Source organism: Calliphora vicina, chromosome 4 (genome assembly GCF_958450345.1).
Source record: "Calliphora vicina chromosome 4, idCalVici1.1, whole genome shotgun sequence".
NCBI lineage: Eukaryota > Metazoa > Arthropoda > Insecta > Diptera > Calliphoridae > Calliphora > Calliphora vicina.
The window spans coordinates 115373429-115389749 of NC_088783.1; the positions used below are offsets into that span (position 1 = coordinate 115373429).

A 16321-nucleotide genomic window follows, 5' to 3' on the forward strand; every position below is an offset into this window, starting at 1 on the left:
ACTTTTCTATAAAAAAGTCACATAAGCGACAACTTTTCTATAAAAAAGTCTCATAAAAGAACTTTTCTATAGAAAAGTCACATAGGCGACAACTTTTCTATAAATAAATCACATAAGCGACAACTTTTCTATAAAAAAGTCACATAAGCGACAACTTTTCTATAAAAAAGTCTCATAAAAGAACTTTTCTATAGAAAAGTCACATAGGCGACAACTTTTCTATAAATAAATCACATAAGCGACAACTTTTCTATAGAAAAGTCACATAAGCGACAACTTTTCTATAGAAAAGTCACATAAGCGACAACTTTTCTATAAAAAAGTCACATAAGCGACAACTTTTCTATAAAAAAGTCACACAAGCGCAAACTTTTCTATATAAAAGTCACATAAGCAACAACTTTTCTATATAAAAGTCTCTTAAAAAACAACCTTTATATAGAAAAGTCTTATAAAAGACATCTTTCTATAGAAAAGTCCCATAAAAGACAACTTTTCTATAGAAAAGTCACATAAGCGACAACTTTTCTATTGAAAATTCACATACGCCACCACTTTTCTATACGAAAGTCTAATAAAAGACACTTAAGCGACAACTTTTCTATAAAAAAGTCACTTAAGCAACAACTTTTCTATAAAAAAGTCACATAAGCGACAATTTTTCTATAAAAAGTCACATAAGCGACAACTTTTCTATAAAAAAGTCGCATAAGCGACAACTTTTCTATAAAAAAGTCACATAAGCGACAACTTTTCTATAAATAATTCTCATAAAAGAACTTTTCTATAGAAAAGTATAAAAGAAAACTTTGCTATAGAAACCTCACATAAGCGACAACTTTTTTAAAAGAAATGTCCCATAAAAGACAACTTTTCTATAGAAAAGTCACAAGAGACAACTTTTCTATTGAAAATTCACATATGCCACCACTTTTCTATACGAAAGTCTAATAAAAGACAACTTTTCTATAGAAAAGTCAACGAATCGACAACTTTACTATAAAAAAGTCACATAAGCGACAACTTTTCTATAAAAAAGTTACTTAAGCAACAACTTTTCTATAAATAGGTCTCATAAAAGAACTTTTCTATTGAAAATTCAGAAATGCCACCTCTTTTCTATACGGAAGTCTAATAAAAGACAACTTTTCTATAGAAAATTCACATAAAATACATATTTTCTTTGAAAAAGTTACATAAAAGACAGCTTTTCTATAGAAAAGTCACATAAATGACAACTTTTTTATATAAAAGTCTAATAAAAGACAACTTTCTATAGAAAAGTCTAATAAAAGACAACTTTTCTATAGAAAAGTCATACAAGCGACAACTTTTCTATAGAAAAGTCACATACGAGACAACTTTTCTATAAAAAAGTCACATAAGCGACAACACTTCTATAAAAGAGTCACATAAGCGACATTTTTTCTATTGAAAAGTCACATAAGCGACATTTTTTCTATAGAAAAGTCACACAAGCTACAACTATTCTGAAGCGATAGAACTTCATTGATGGCTCTTTGAATTTAACATATAAATACCAGTAAGTTCATGAGCTCAAAATGTTTCCAAACTACCGCAGAACATAAAATACCTTTAGTTTCGTTATTTTTACTTTTTTTTAATTTGAAACTGCATTTTCACTTGTCTTCTCTCTGCAGTATAATTAAAAATTCCTTTGTTAAACAAAATACCACTATATTCCTTGGCAGTTTTTAATTTATTGTATGTAGATTATGCCCTTTTTGTAAATAAAAGAACCTGTTTTATTGCTGGTTTTTTAAAATATTTTTTTTCAACATTTTTATGCGTTCATAAATCATAATAATTTGATATTGTGTTTTACGATCATTTTTTGGCAGTTGTTTTAAAGGAATTTTCTTTGGTTGCCGTGAAAAAAACAAAAACAAAATGTAATTAAGTTTGGAATTCTTTAAAATCCTTAACAAATGGAGACGCTGAATTAATTAGAAATTCGAAATTGTTTAAGGTTTTGAGTTAAAATTGAAGTAACAGGGATATAATCCTAAGAATTAACATCTGTTGTTCATTATAATTTAAAACTTTTTAACTCTAACTAACACCTTATTAGTTAATAAATATTATTAGATGATTCATTCCTTTCGCCTTTATGAATAACATCAATTATTTTTTTCTGCAGAAAATCCATCTGCTAATAATGATCATTTTCTAACCTTTCATTATTTGCTGTGCGTTTCTTGGGAACAAATATTTTTGAAATTATAATAAACTACTTCTTTGTTTCCTTGCAAATTTCAGCAATTTTATGGTTTTTTAAATTTAAAATAAATTTAAAAAGAAACAAGTAAGAGTGCTATATTCGGCTGTGCCGAATCTTATATACCCTTCACCAAATTATACTTCAAAATTTTAAATATTTTTAGGTAAACAAAATTAAATTTTTTTTGCAGTTGTTTTTTGAATTTTTTGTAAAAAAAAATTTTTCGATTGTTATTTAAAATTTTTTTTTTTAAATTTTAAAAATTTTTTTTTTTTAATTTTAAAAAATTTTTTTTTTTAATTTTAAAAAATTTTTTTTTTAATTTAAAAAAATTTTTTTTTGTTTTTTCAATTTTTTTTTAAAAAAAAAAAAATTCGGGTTCAAAATTTTTTTTCCCGATTTTGACCCATTGTAGGTCCAACTTACTTATATACGTCGTTGCAAATGTCTTTAAAATATCTATCATTAGATATCCATATTGTCTATATTAATGTCTTAGTAATCCAGATACAGGTAAAAAAATAGGTAAAAAATCGAGGTTGTCTTGGTTTTTTCCTCATATCTCAGCCATTTGTGGACCGATTTTGCTGATTTTAAATAGCAAAATTCTCGAAAGCATGTCTGACAGAATTATTGAAGATTTGGATCCCGAAGATATCTGGGGTCTTCAGAAAACTGATTTCAACAGACAGACAGACAGACAGACGGACAGACAGACAGACAGACGGACATGGCTTAATCGACTCCGCTATCTATAAGGATCCAGAATATATATACTTTATAGGGTCGGAAATGAAAAATGTAGAAATTACAAACGGAATGACAAACTTATATATACCCTTCTCACGAAGGTGAAGGGTATAAAAAGACCTTTTTCCGTTTCTTTTGAAATAAAATTTTGTATAATAATGACTGCAAAATTCCATTATGTTTTGTTTGGTAAAGAATAAAAAATGATCAGCATCATTTATGTGTTTCAAACTTTTTGCTAAAAAAAGGTAGGTAGCAATCATTTTTTATTTGCCAATCAAAATGTGTTTAAACTGCTGCAACTAAATAAAACAAAAGAGGGCTTTTAAAAGTCACACCAACAGAACATCAATTTTCGGCCAAACAACATCAATTGTCACAGTGAGTTATCTTTTTTTCATGGTTTGAAGGGATAAAAGGGCTTAAATGACATTTTAATGTCATGTTACCGACAACTTTTCTACAGAAAAGTCAACTTAACAACAACTCTTCTATAAAAAAGTCACATTAGTGACAACTTTTTTAAGAAAAGTCACACTAGCGACATTTTTTTTTAAGAAAAGGTCATATTTCAACCACTTTTAGTACTTAAGCCACAACTTTTATATTGAAAATACACATAAGCGACAACTTTTCTATAGAAAAGTCTCATAAGCTACAACAAAAGACAACTTTTTTATAGAAAAGTCTCATAAAAGAAAACTTTTCTATAGAAAAGTCCCATAAGCGATTATTTTTATATTCAAAAGTCAAACAAGCGACAACTTTTCTATAAAAAAGTCATACGAGCGACACATTTTTTTACGAAAAGTCTATTAAGCGACAAATTTTTTAACGAAATGTCAACTTTTCAATAGCAAAGTCTCAAAGCGACCACTTTTATATAAAAAAACCACACAAGAGACAATTTTTCAAAAGAAAAGTTCATTAAGCAACAACTTTTTTAAAGAAGAGTCCATTAATTGAAAATTCAATTAAGCGACAATTTTTCTATAAAAAATTCAAATAAGCAACAACTTTTCTATAGAAAAGTCACATAAGCGACAATTTTTATAACGAAAAGTTCATTAAGTTCATTAACTTTATTAAAGAAAAGTCACATAAGCGACAACTTTTTTTATTGAAAATCACATAAGCGTCAACCTTTCTATAGAAAAGTCAAACAAGCGACAACTTTTCTATAGAAGAGTCACTTAAGCCACAACTTTTCTATAGAAAAGTCACTTAAGCCACAACTTTTCTGTTGAAAAGTCACATATGCGTCAACTTTTCTATAGAAAAGTCCCATAAAACAAAACTTTTATATAGAAAAGTCTCATAAAAATCAAATTTTTTATAGAAAAGTCTCATAAAAGACAACTTTTTTATAGAAAAGTCTCTTAAAAGAAAACTTTTCTATAGAAAAGTCAGATAAACGACAATTTTTCTATTAAAAAGTCACATGAGCGAAAACTTTTTTATAGAAAAGACTTATAAAATACAACTTTTCAGTAAAAAAGTCTCATAAACGACAACTTTTCTAAAGGAAAGTCTTATAAAAGACAACTTTTTTTATATAAAAGTCATATAAGCAACTTTTCTACAGAAAAGATTAATAAAAAACAACTTTTCCGTAAAAAAGTCTCATAAATGAACACTTTTCTATACAAAAGTCTCATAAAAGACAAATTGTTTATAGAAAAGTCTTATAAAAGACAACTTTTTTATATAAAAGTCATGTAAGCAACTTTTCTACAGAACAGTTTAATAAACTACATTTCTTCTATAGAAAAGTCTCATAAATGACCACTTTTCTATACAAAAGTCTCATACATGACAAATTGTTTATAGAAAAGTCTTATAAAAGACAACTTTTTTATATAAAAGTCAAATAAGCAACTTTTCTACAGAAAAGTATAACAAAATACATTTCTTCTTTAGAAAAGTCTCATAAGCGACATTTTTTCTATAGAAAAGTGTGATAAATGAAAACATTTTTTATAGAAAAGTCTTATAAAAGACAACTTTTTCATATAAAAGTCATATAAGCAACTTTTCTACAGAAAAGCTTAATAACAAACAACTTTTCCGTAAAAAAGTCTCATAAATGAAAACTTTTCTATACAAAAGTCTCACAAAAAACCAAATTGTTTATAGAAAAGTCTTATAAAAGACAACTTTTTTTATATAAAAGTCATGTAAGCAACTTTTCTACAGAAAAGCTTAATAAAAAACAACTTTTCGTAAAAAAGTCTCATAAATGAACACTTTTCTATACAAAAGTCTCATAAAAGACAAATTGTTTACAGAAAAGTCTTATAAAATACAACTTTTTTATATAAAAGTCAAAAGCAACTTTTCTACAGAACAGTTTAATAAAATACATTTCTTCTATAGAAAAGTCTCAAAAATGACCACTTTTCTATACAAAAGTCTCATACAAGACAAATTGTTTATAGAAAAGTCTTATAAAAGACAACTTTTTTATATAAAAGTCAAATAAGCAACTTTTCTACAGAAAAGTATAATAAAATACATTTCTTCTTTAGAAAAGTCTCATAGGCAACATTTTTTCTATAGAAAAGTCTGATAAATGAAAACATTTTTTATAGAAAAGTCTTATAAAAGACAACCTTTTTATATAAAAGTCATATAAGTAACTTTTCTACAGAAAAGCTTAATAAAAAACAACTTTTCCGTAAAAAAGTCTCATAAATGAACACTTTTTTATACAAAAGTCTCATAAAAGACAAATTGTTGATAGAAAAGTCTTATAAAAGACAATTTTTTTTATATAAAAGTCATGCAAGCAACTTTTCTACAGAAAAGTTTAATAAAATACATTTCTTCAATAGAAAAGTCTCATAAGCGACATTTTTTCTATAGAAAAGTCTTATAAATGAAAACTTTTCTATAGAAAAATCTCATAAAAGACAACTTTTTGAAAAGTCACATAATAAAACACAAGTTTTAAACGAGTTTGACAGGTTAGTTTAAAGTTGCTTTATTTCTAATGCCAACTGTTAGATATCACTTATCACAGCAATTTAAATACTCTGTGACACTTTTCCATCACACTTCTATGTCGGAGAAATACCTAAAATGACAGCGACAAAAGACACATCATTAAATACACATATGAACCACTTAAATAAACTCATTTACACTTACTTTTGAACACAATTGCGTTTGTTAGCCTTGCTTTCCATCATGCCGTCCGTCGTCTTAATGACATTAAACGAAAAATATCAAGCATACAGGTCTTTTAGTTTTTTCAAAACTATTTCAACATTTGTTAGCCCCTAAGCGAACGATTTCATTTTCCTATAAATTCCCAAAAGGTATTTAAAGGTATTTAATTACTTTAATGTTCTGCACAACAAAAAAGAAAAAAAAGACCAGCTTTAGCAAAGGCGATTTCTTGGTAATCATCTTCATATTATGCATCTCAGATAACATATATTGTGCTTTTCAGATACGCATCTCTCGCTCTCTACTCTAGAACATAATATTACAACACTCTGCTATAATCTTGAATTGTTTTGAGATTCAAGTATTGAAATGTATTTCTTTTGTAATGTTGCTTTATGCATTCTTTGGGACGGACTCTTGCTTGGACAGGGGAGAACCTAAAGATAATGTTTTCAATATTTTTTCTGCACTTTAACGCGTATGAAATTTAAGCGAACCTTTAAATGCTGATTGTCAAGATGGTTGCTGGCTGTTTGAATTTAAAAGAAAGAAGAATACAATAAAAAAGCAAGCGTATTCTTGTTTTTGAGTTGCTTTTGATTGGGTCTGCTATTAAATGCTAAAGTAGACGATTTTTTGTGCTTAAAATGCGGCTTAAATACAAAAGAAAAGAAATTCCATTTAAACTGGAGCTACTTGATCATGAATAAATGGAAATGTTTCAAAGGCCAGCAACGAATTGGAAGAGCTCTACAATTTTCTGCTTAAACTGGACTTGCTTGCAACTAGAAATAGAAGTTTGAAGGCTAGGATTACAACTTCAAGTTAGAGGAAGTTCGATCGAGCAAGCAAGAAATCTACGAAGTTTTAAACAGATCTAAAACAGGTTTGAAATTGTTATAAAACAACATTCTTAGAAGACTTAAAACCAAGTTCGATTACAACCAGAAATAATAGAATACAACTAATTGATGTTGCATGAAACTAAAGTCTAATAACAAAGAAGTCTTTAAGAAATTGAACTCGAATGTAGGGTACTAACTTACCAAATGTTGATGATCTACAATACTGCTCTTTTCTTTTGTTGATGATTTCTTCAAGTATGTGCATAAATGAATGACTGTCAGTTTAATGTATGATCTTAAAGACGGATGGTCTTTACGGCCACCAAAAAAAAGATACCCATCCTCATCATCATCATCATTCGCATTTGAATTGGAAAACTATAGCAGAAAATCATTTTAATTCATTTTGTCCCCCCAAATGAATGGCCGACATCAAGCTGCCCAAGAAAAAAAATAGTAGAGAGAGAAAGAGAACATTTACTACACAAAGCCTACAAAATCAGATCATTATTATCGATTTTTTAAAGATCATAAAATGATCTTTATTGGAGAAATAAAGATAATTTTATGACACAAATAAAACAACAGCTTAAGTTACAATATTAAATATTATAGAATTCTTTAATATGAAAAGTTAACAATTGAGAAAGAACTGTATGATCAAACAATATGTAGTAAAGAAAAGTCGCTAGTGTGATTTTTTATAGAAAAGTTTTCTTTTATAAGACTTTTCTATAGAAAACATGTCGCTTGTTCGACTTTTTTATAGAAAGGTTGTGAGTTATGTGACTTTTCTATAGAAAACTTGTTCTCTTTTCTGTACAAAAGTTGCTTATATGACTTTTATATAAAAAAGTTGTCTTTTATAAGACTTTTCTATAAACAATTTGTCTTTTATGAGACGTTTTCATAGAAAAGTTGTCTTTTATTAGTCTTTTCTGTAGAAAAGTTATCGCTTATGTGACTTTTCTATAGAAAAATGGTCGTTTATAAGACTTTTTACAGAAAAGTTGTCTTCCATGAGACTTTTCTATTGAAAAATTGTATTTTATAAGACTTTTCTAGAGAAAAGTTGTCTTTTCTGTAGAAAAGTTGCTTATATGACTTTTATACAAAAAAGTTGTCTTTTATGAGACGTTTTTATAGAAAAGTTTTCTTTTATGTAACTTTTCTATACAAAAGATGTCGCTTATGTGACTTTTCGATATAAAAGTCTTCTTTTACGAGACTTTTCTATAGAAAAGTTGTCTTTTATGAGACATTTCTGTAGAAAAGTTGTCTTTTATGGGGCTTTTCTATAGAAAAGTTGTCTTTCTATACAAAAGTTTAGAAAAGTTGTCTTTTATGTAACTTTTCTATACAAAAGAAGTCGTTTATGTGACTTTTCGATATAAAAGTCTTCTTTTACGAGACTTTTCTATAGAAAAGTTGTCTTTCATGAGACATTTCTGCAGAAAAGTTGTCTTTTATGAGACTTTTCTATAGAAATGTTGTCTTTTATAAGACTTTTCTATAGAAATGTTTTCTTTTATTAAACTTTTCTGAAGAAAAGTTGCTTATATGACTTTTATATTAAAAAGTTGTCTTTTATGAGACTTTTCTATAGAAAAGATGTCTTCCGTGAGACTTTTCTATTGAAAAGTTGTCTTTTATAAGATTTTTCTAGAGAAAAGTTGTCTTTTATTAAACTTTTCTGTAGAAAAGTTGCTTATATGACTTTTATATAAAAAAGTTGTCTTTCATCAGACTTTTCTATAGAAAAGTTGTCGCTTATGTGACTTTTCTATAGAAAAGATGTCTTTTATAAGTCTTTTATATAGAAAAGTTGTTTTCCATGAGACTTTTCTATTGAAAAGTTGTCTTTTATAACACTTTTCTAGAGAAAAGTGGTCTTTTATTAAACTTTTCTGTAGAAAAGTTGCTTATATGACTTTCATATAAAAAAGTTGTCTTTTATGAGACGTTTTTATAGAAAAGTTGTCTTTTATGTAACTTTTCTATACAAAAGAAGTCGCTTATGTGACTTTTCGATATAAAATCTTCTTTTACGAGACTTTTCTACAGAAATGTTGTCTTTTATGAGACTTTTCTATAGAAAAGTTGTATTTTATTAAACTTTTCTGTAGAAAAGTTTCTTATATGACTTTAATATAAAAAAGTTGTCTTTTATGAGACTTTTGTATAGAAAAGTGGTCATTTAGGAGAATTTTCTATAGAAAAGTTGTCTTTAAGGAGACTTTTGTATTGAAAAGTTGTGTGAATTTTATATAGAAACGTCGCTTATGTGACTTTTCTAGAAAAAAGTTGTCTTTTATGAGTCTTTTCTAAACAAAAGTTGTCTTTTATGAGAATTTTCTATAAAAAAGTTGTGGGTTATATGACTTTCCTATAGAAAAGTTTTCTTTTTTAAGACTTTTCTATACAAAATTTTCAATAGAAAAGTTGTCTTTTTTAAGACTTCTATACAAAAGTTGTTGCTTAATTCACTTTTCTATATAAAAGTTTTCTTTTATATGACTTTCCTATAGAAAAGCTGTCTTTTATGAGAATATTCTATGTGGTCACTTGTGTGACGTTTCTAAAGAAAAGTGGTCGCTTGTGTGACATTTCAATAGAAAAAGTTGTTGACTTTTCTATGTAAAGAGTTATATATAACATAATTTCGGTTTTAATATCTCTCAAGTTTTACCTAATAAATAGTTTGAAGTTGTTTGATGTTGAGCATGAAGAGGAAATTAAACAAATATAAGGAGTTTTGTTTGTTTATTTTATCTTTTTTAAATAATTGTTTGAAGCTGTTTGATGATGAGTTTGAATATGTTTGTTGTCGATTTATTATATCTTACCAATCTACAATTTGAAGGTGTTTGATGTTGAATTTGAAGTGTAATTTAAACAAATGTCAGGAGTTTTATTTGACATAATTTTGGTTTGAATATCTTTCTAGTTTGAAGCTGTTTGAAGCTGCTTGATGTTGAGCTTGAAGTGTAACTTAAACAAATGCAAGGAGTTTTATTTGACATTATTTCAGTTTGAAGCTTGATTGATTCTATAAATTCGAATTGTTTGGATCTTATTAATCAATAGTTTGAAGCTGTTTGAGGTTGAGTTTGAAGTGTAAATTAAAGAAATGTAAGAAGGTTTGTTTAACATATTTAGGTTTGAATGTCTCACTATTTTGAAGCTGCTATAAATTCGAATTGTTATACCATACTAATCTATAGTTGGAAGCGTTTGATGTTGAGTTTGATGTGTTTCATTTAACTTCTTGGCCACCATTGCTTTCTGTCCTTATTTCCACCTTTTTCTTGTTACAAAAATCTTTCAAATTAAAATATCCTACAAATTCACAACTCGTGAAATCTTAATTAACTACACACGTCGTCTCCACACGTCATTTCATTTTGTAAACTCCACTGAAAACTTCTGACAAACAAACAAATAAAAAAAATACTTCAAAACTTTGTAAATGTAAAACCTGTATGCTTGATTGCTTACAAATGAGGCGTGCTTTTGTAAGCAAAACTTTTGGAAAAAAATACCTAACCTGTGTTCCAAAAGCTGATGTTTTTGAACAATAATCAATGAAGTCTAAGGCATGATTTACATTTTGGTGATCATTTTTTTTTGTTTTATTTTTATTTTGTAAAATAATTTTTTCGAGTCTGAAGACATTTAAGCTACGCGTGCTTAATTTAAATGCGTACCCTCGATATGTTTGCCTGCGAATGCAAAAAAAAAAAAGAACTTTAAACATGCAGAGTGTTGGAAATAAGCAAATTGTTCAGTTTTATTTTTCTTTTAGAAATAAACAACATGAGTTTATGTTAAAAAAGAAAAAAAAACGAATTAAATTAATGGTCTCAGTTGTTTATAAAAAAACAACTATTTGTTATCAAAAAGATACATTTGAAAGGGAAATTATGAATCATATTTTGCAATGAATAAAATTCTAAATGAATTCTAAATGGTTTGAAAGGATTTTCTAGAACAATAAGGAATTTAAGTTGAGATGTCCTTATTTTGAATCTAAATTTATAGTATTTGGCTTGAATTGTCAATAGTTTCAAGCTTAGTTTGAACTGGTTTGAAATCAAACATAGGTTGGAACCAACTTTTTAATACTTCAAAAGCCCTCCAATTTGAAAATTAAATTCTACAAAGTTGTTCTATCTTAATTTTCAAAAGTCTGAAGCCTAGTTTGAAGGGCTTTCAAGCTTAGTTTAATCCTGTTTGATGTCAAACTAGCTAAAATTTGCTTCAAACAACTGCAAATGCAAGCCACTAGTTGGTTTAAAGTATGTTTGAAGCTTAATTATGTATAGTTTGAAGCAGTTTGAAGGTTTGTTTGTAATTAAAGAAATTTATACTATAAATTAAAAATATTGAAGAAATTTAATTCAAAATAATTTCAATATGATTCCTTCTTCAATATTTCCAATAGGTTTGAAGCAGTTTTTAATCTTTCTATTTTAATTTCCACTAGTTTGAAGCTTAATTTAAAACGATTTGATGGCAAACTAGTTAAAGTTGCCTTCAAACAGCTGCAAATAAAGACCACTAGTTAGTTTGTAGTAAGTTTGAAGATTTGTTTGTACTTAAAAAAAAAAATTAATTTCAATATGATTCCTTTTTCAATATTTCCAATAGGTTTGAATGCAACTAATTGGTTTGAAGCCAGTTTGAAAGGCTTTTTATTTTCTTCTATTTAAATTTCCATTAGTTTCAAGCATAGTTTAAAATTGTTTAATGGCAAGCTATCTAAAATTGCCATCAAACAGCTGCAAATGCAAGCCACTAGTTAGTTTGTAGTATGTTTGAGGCTTAAGTTAAAAATAATAAAGAAATTTAATTCAAAATAATTTCAATATGATTTCAACTTCAATAGTTCCAACTGGTTTGAAGCAAGTATGAAGCTTTCTATTACAATTTCACTAGTTTGAATCAAAGTTTAAAATTGTTTGATGGCAAACTAGCTAAAATTGCCTTCAAACAGCCTTCAAATGCAAGCCGATGGTTAGTTTGAAGCTTAATTACAGTTTGAAGGTTTATTTTTATTACAAATAATTTCAATATTTCCAAATAGTTTGAATGCAACCAACATGTTTGATGGAAGTTATTTAAACTTTCTTTTTCAATTTCCACTAGTTTGAAGCATAATTTAAAACTATTTGATGGCAAACTAGCTAAAATTGCCTTCAAACAGTTTCAAATGCAGGCCACTGGTTAGTTTATAGCTTAATAGTTTGAAGCAAGCTTGAAACAGCTCTATAAACATCCTATAAAATAAAGTTATATCTAAGTATCCACTAGTTTGAATTAGTTTGAGGCTGATTTAAGTAAAATTACCTTCAAACAGCTTCAAATTTAAGCTATTAAATAGTGTAAAGTCAGTTTGAAGCAAAATCATCTATAATTTGAAGCAGTTTGAGGGGTTCTTTTTATAGTTTGAAGCTGTTTGAAGGTTCTTTTCATGAATAAATTAAAAAAAAAAACAAATCAAATGGCAACTCACCTTCATTATTTCCAATTGGTTTGAATGTAAGCATCTAGCTTGAAGCTGGTTTGAAACGGTTTTATAATCAAACTTAAATAAACGTATTATCTAAATTTCCATTAATTTGGAACATAGTTGGAAACTGTTTGTTGTCAAACTAACTAAAATTACTTTTAAATAGCTACTAGTTAGTTTTAAACTTAATAAATCTCAAGTTTGAAGGTTAGTTTCAAAATATGTACTTTCAATAGGAACCCAGCTGGTTTGAATCAAGTTTGAAAGATTTTTTTGCCGTTTGAAGCTTAGTTTCAACTAATTTGATGGTAACTTAAGTAAAATTACCTTCAAACTGATTGAAATTCAAGCCAAAAAAATATTTGTCTCTTCTTATGTCCAAGTTCTTTAGGTTTGAAGCTAGTTTGATTGCAACAAAAATGTTCAAACTTGAACAAAAGTATTTTTTGTTAAAATATCCTAATTTCGGTGGAAATTTGTTAGGTTTGAAACAAGTTCGAATGCAACCATTTGGTTTGAAGTCAGTTTACAACATTCTAAAGCAATTTTTTTCTTTTTATAAGCAAAAAGAATCAACATTTTTTCATCAAATAGGATTGTCTCCTTTTATGTCCAACTTCTTTAAGGTTTGAAACAAGTTCGAATGCAACCATTTAGTTTGAAGTCAGCTTAAAACATTCTAAAGCAATTTTTCTTTTTATAAGCAAAAAGAATCAAAATTTTTCCCTGAAATAGGATTGTCTCCTTTTATGTGCAACTTGTTTAGGTTTGAAGCTAGTTTTATTGCAACAAAAATGTTAAAACTTCAACAAATAGTTGGAATTTCTTAATTACTTCGAACCCTACTAATTTCGCTTGAAATTTGTAAGGTTCGAATCCAGTTCGAATGCAACCATTTAGTTTGAAGTCAATTTTATAGGCAGGTTTGAACTCATTAACATGGAATTAAAGCAATATTTCCAATTATCTCTCTATTTTTCTTTAACTTTCTAATACTTGAAACCCATTCGAAGGCCACAACAACTGGTTTGAAGTCACATTGTAACATTCTTGGGAATATTTTCTTAAGCCGCTTACCATTTGATCCTTAATCTGTTTTAAGTTTCAGAATCTTAAGGTAAATGAAAACTGTATACATTATTTATGATCTAGTTCTAGCAAATAACAACAGGTTGTTGTTATTTGCAATGTTTTACTGCAGTCTCATTCTCCCAATGTAAAATCGTAAATCTAAAGAACTTCAAGCGAATGACCAAGAAAATATCTTTAAGTTGGACACATGCTGTGCCACTGAATGTGGCATTTAGTTTAAAACTTGCAACAGATTTTGTGTGTGGCATCCTCTAGGTAGGAAAAACGAAAGCAAAATCTTGAATTTTTATTTATTTACAATCAAAGTGAAATAAAAATAATGTTTGTACGATTTATATTTATTGATGTGCAAAAACTTTAAGCACGAAAAATGGCAGACACTTGAATGCACCAAACAGACAGACATAAATTGTTTTGTAAACTAGAAATTTAACGATCGTCAATATCATCTGTATGTTATCCTTGATAAATCTGGTAATAAATTTTCTTTAGCAACAAAAATCTAAAACTATTTTTATGATAGTGCAGTTTAAAGCATAAAAAAGAAACGAAATAAATAAATAAATAAATAAAGGGGGGATTTCTAAAGGTGGTATAGAGGATCTAAAAACAAATAAGAAAAGGCCGGCTAACTGGCCTTTGGAATGTCTGGAAAAGTTGATTTCTTTTTTCCATTATTTATTTATTTATTTTTCCTATAATGACAACTTGAGCATTTTATTTGATTTATGGCCAAAGAATTGAATTTGTAGCTTTTGAAAGATGTATCTTAAAACCAGCTCTAGTTTTTTTCTTCTTTATATTATTAAGCCTACACTGACAGATGTTGCAATATTTCTTTTTTTATTTTTATCATAAATTAAAACACCAATAATACATTATAATGAAATTCCATTTTTTTCTTTTTCTTTTCCATCTCATTGCAGCTTTTTTTTTGTAGTCTTTACAAAAATAAAAGGAACAAACGAAAAATCTGTTTTTTTTATCGCCACAAAACCAACAAAAAAATTTCAACCATGTTGTCATTGACATTGTTGAGAAACACCTGCTCATCGTCAGCATCAGCATCATCATCATCATCACCGCCAGTATTAAAATCATCATGCTCTTCGTTATCATCATTATCATGTTCTTTTATAAAATCTGTGATCTTTATACTTGTTATATTAACAAGTGCCCGTGGCCTGCAACCCTCGATTTTGGGTGTTCATTTTGAGCGTTCTCCCGAATCGGCTGTTGCTCCCAAAGGTGATGAGGTGGTATTTGAATGTGAAGTGAATTTGGCGCCGGATAGATTGGAGTGGAAATTTCGACATTCAAGCAATCGCACGGTGGATGGCAGTAAATTTATATATTTGTCACAGGAGGTAAGTTCAAAAGCTTCAAAACTGATGTTTAGATCCAGGATAGGATCACAACTGAAAATCACAGCACTTCAAAAATGTTTCTTTTAGTTATAAAATATTGCTACTGGATTTTTAAATCCAGGAACGGGGCAAGTCTCATAGAAAATTATTTCCCAAAATCAAAATTTAATTATTTTGCATAGTAATTGTCACTAAATGTCATTTAGTTCTAGGAACGGCGCTAGTTTCAAGGAAATTAAAGTTAAAAGTAGCTGTTTTACTTATAAAAGATTGCTAATTGGTCGTTAGGTCCAGGAACGGGGCAAGTCTTTAGGAAAATCATTAAAAAAAAAATACATGTTTAGTTGATAAAAAGTTGCTAATTGTGATCTAGATCCAGGAACGGGACAAGTCTCAAAGGAAATCATTTCACAACATTTAAATTTAATTATTAAAAGGTTGTTTAATAATTTTTGGGCAGAAAATATTACTAATTTGTATTTAGGTCTTGGAACGGGACAAGTCTTAAGGAAATTTATGTCAAAAAATTATATTTAACATTTAAACAACTTCAAATTAGATTTTAGCTTCAGGATCGGGGCAAGTCTTAAAGAGAATCATTTAGAAAAGGCATATTTTATTTATAAATAGTTGCTAATTGGCCTTTAGATTCAGGATCGGGACAAGTCTTAAGGAAATTCATGTCAAAAAAGTATATTTAAGGTTTAAAAAACTTCGAACTAGATTTTAGCTCCAGGATCGGGGCAAGTCTTAAAGAGAATCATTTCAAAAATGAATGTTTAACTTGTAAAAAGTGGTTAATTGGCCTTTAGATCCAGGATTGGTGCAAGTCTCTCGGAAAATTATATCCCAAAATCAAATTTTAATAATTTTGGATAGTAGAGGTTAGTAATTGTCATTTAGTTCTAGAAACGACGCTAGTCTTAAGGAAATTAAAGTTAAAAGTACCTGTTTTACTTATAAAAGATGGCTAATTAGTCGTTAGGTTTAGGAACGGGGCAAGTCTTAAAGAGAATCATTTAAAAAAATACATATTTAGCTGACAAATTGTTGCTAATTGGCCTTTAGATCCAGGAACGGGACAAGTCTTAAAGCGAATCATTTCAAAAATGCATATTTTACTTGTAAAAAGTGGCTAATTGGTCTTTAGATCCTGGATCGGTGCAAGTCTCTCGGAAAATTATTTTCCAAAATCAAACTTTAATCATTTTGGATAGTAAAGGTTACCAATTGTCATTTAGTTCTAGGAACGACGCTAGTTTGAAGGAAATTAATGTTAAAAGTGCCTGTTTTACTTATAAAAGATGGCTAATTAGTCGTTAGGTCCAGGAACGGGGCAAGT

At 28.1% G+C, this 16321-nt stretch overlaps 1 protein-coding gene across 1 annotated transcript in view; it reads left to right on the forward strand.

The window, feature by feature from the left end:
• Positions 1-16321, forward strand: part of boi (brother of ihog) — a 100000-nt gene that overhangs the window by 63922 nt on the left and 19757 nt on the right. The window contains exon 4 of the mRNA XM_065508534.1: positions 14539-14979. Within this exon, the coding sequence (XP_065364606.1) occupies positions 14629-14979 (351 nt within the window). The 5' untranslated portion in view covers positions 14539-14628. The remainder of the gene's footprint in view (positions 1-14538; positions 14980-16321) is intronic.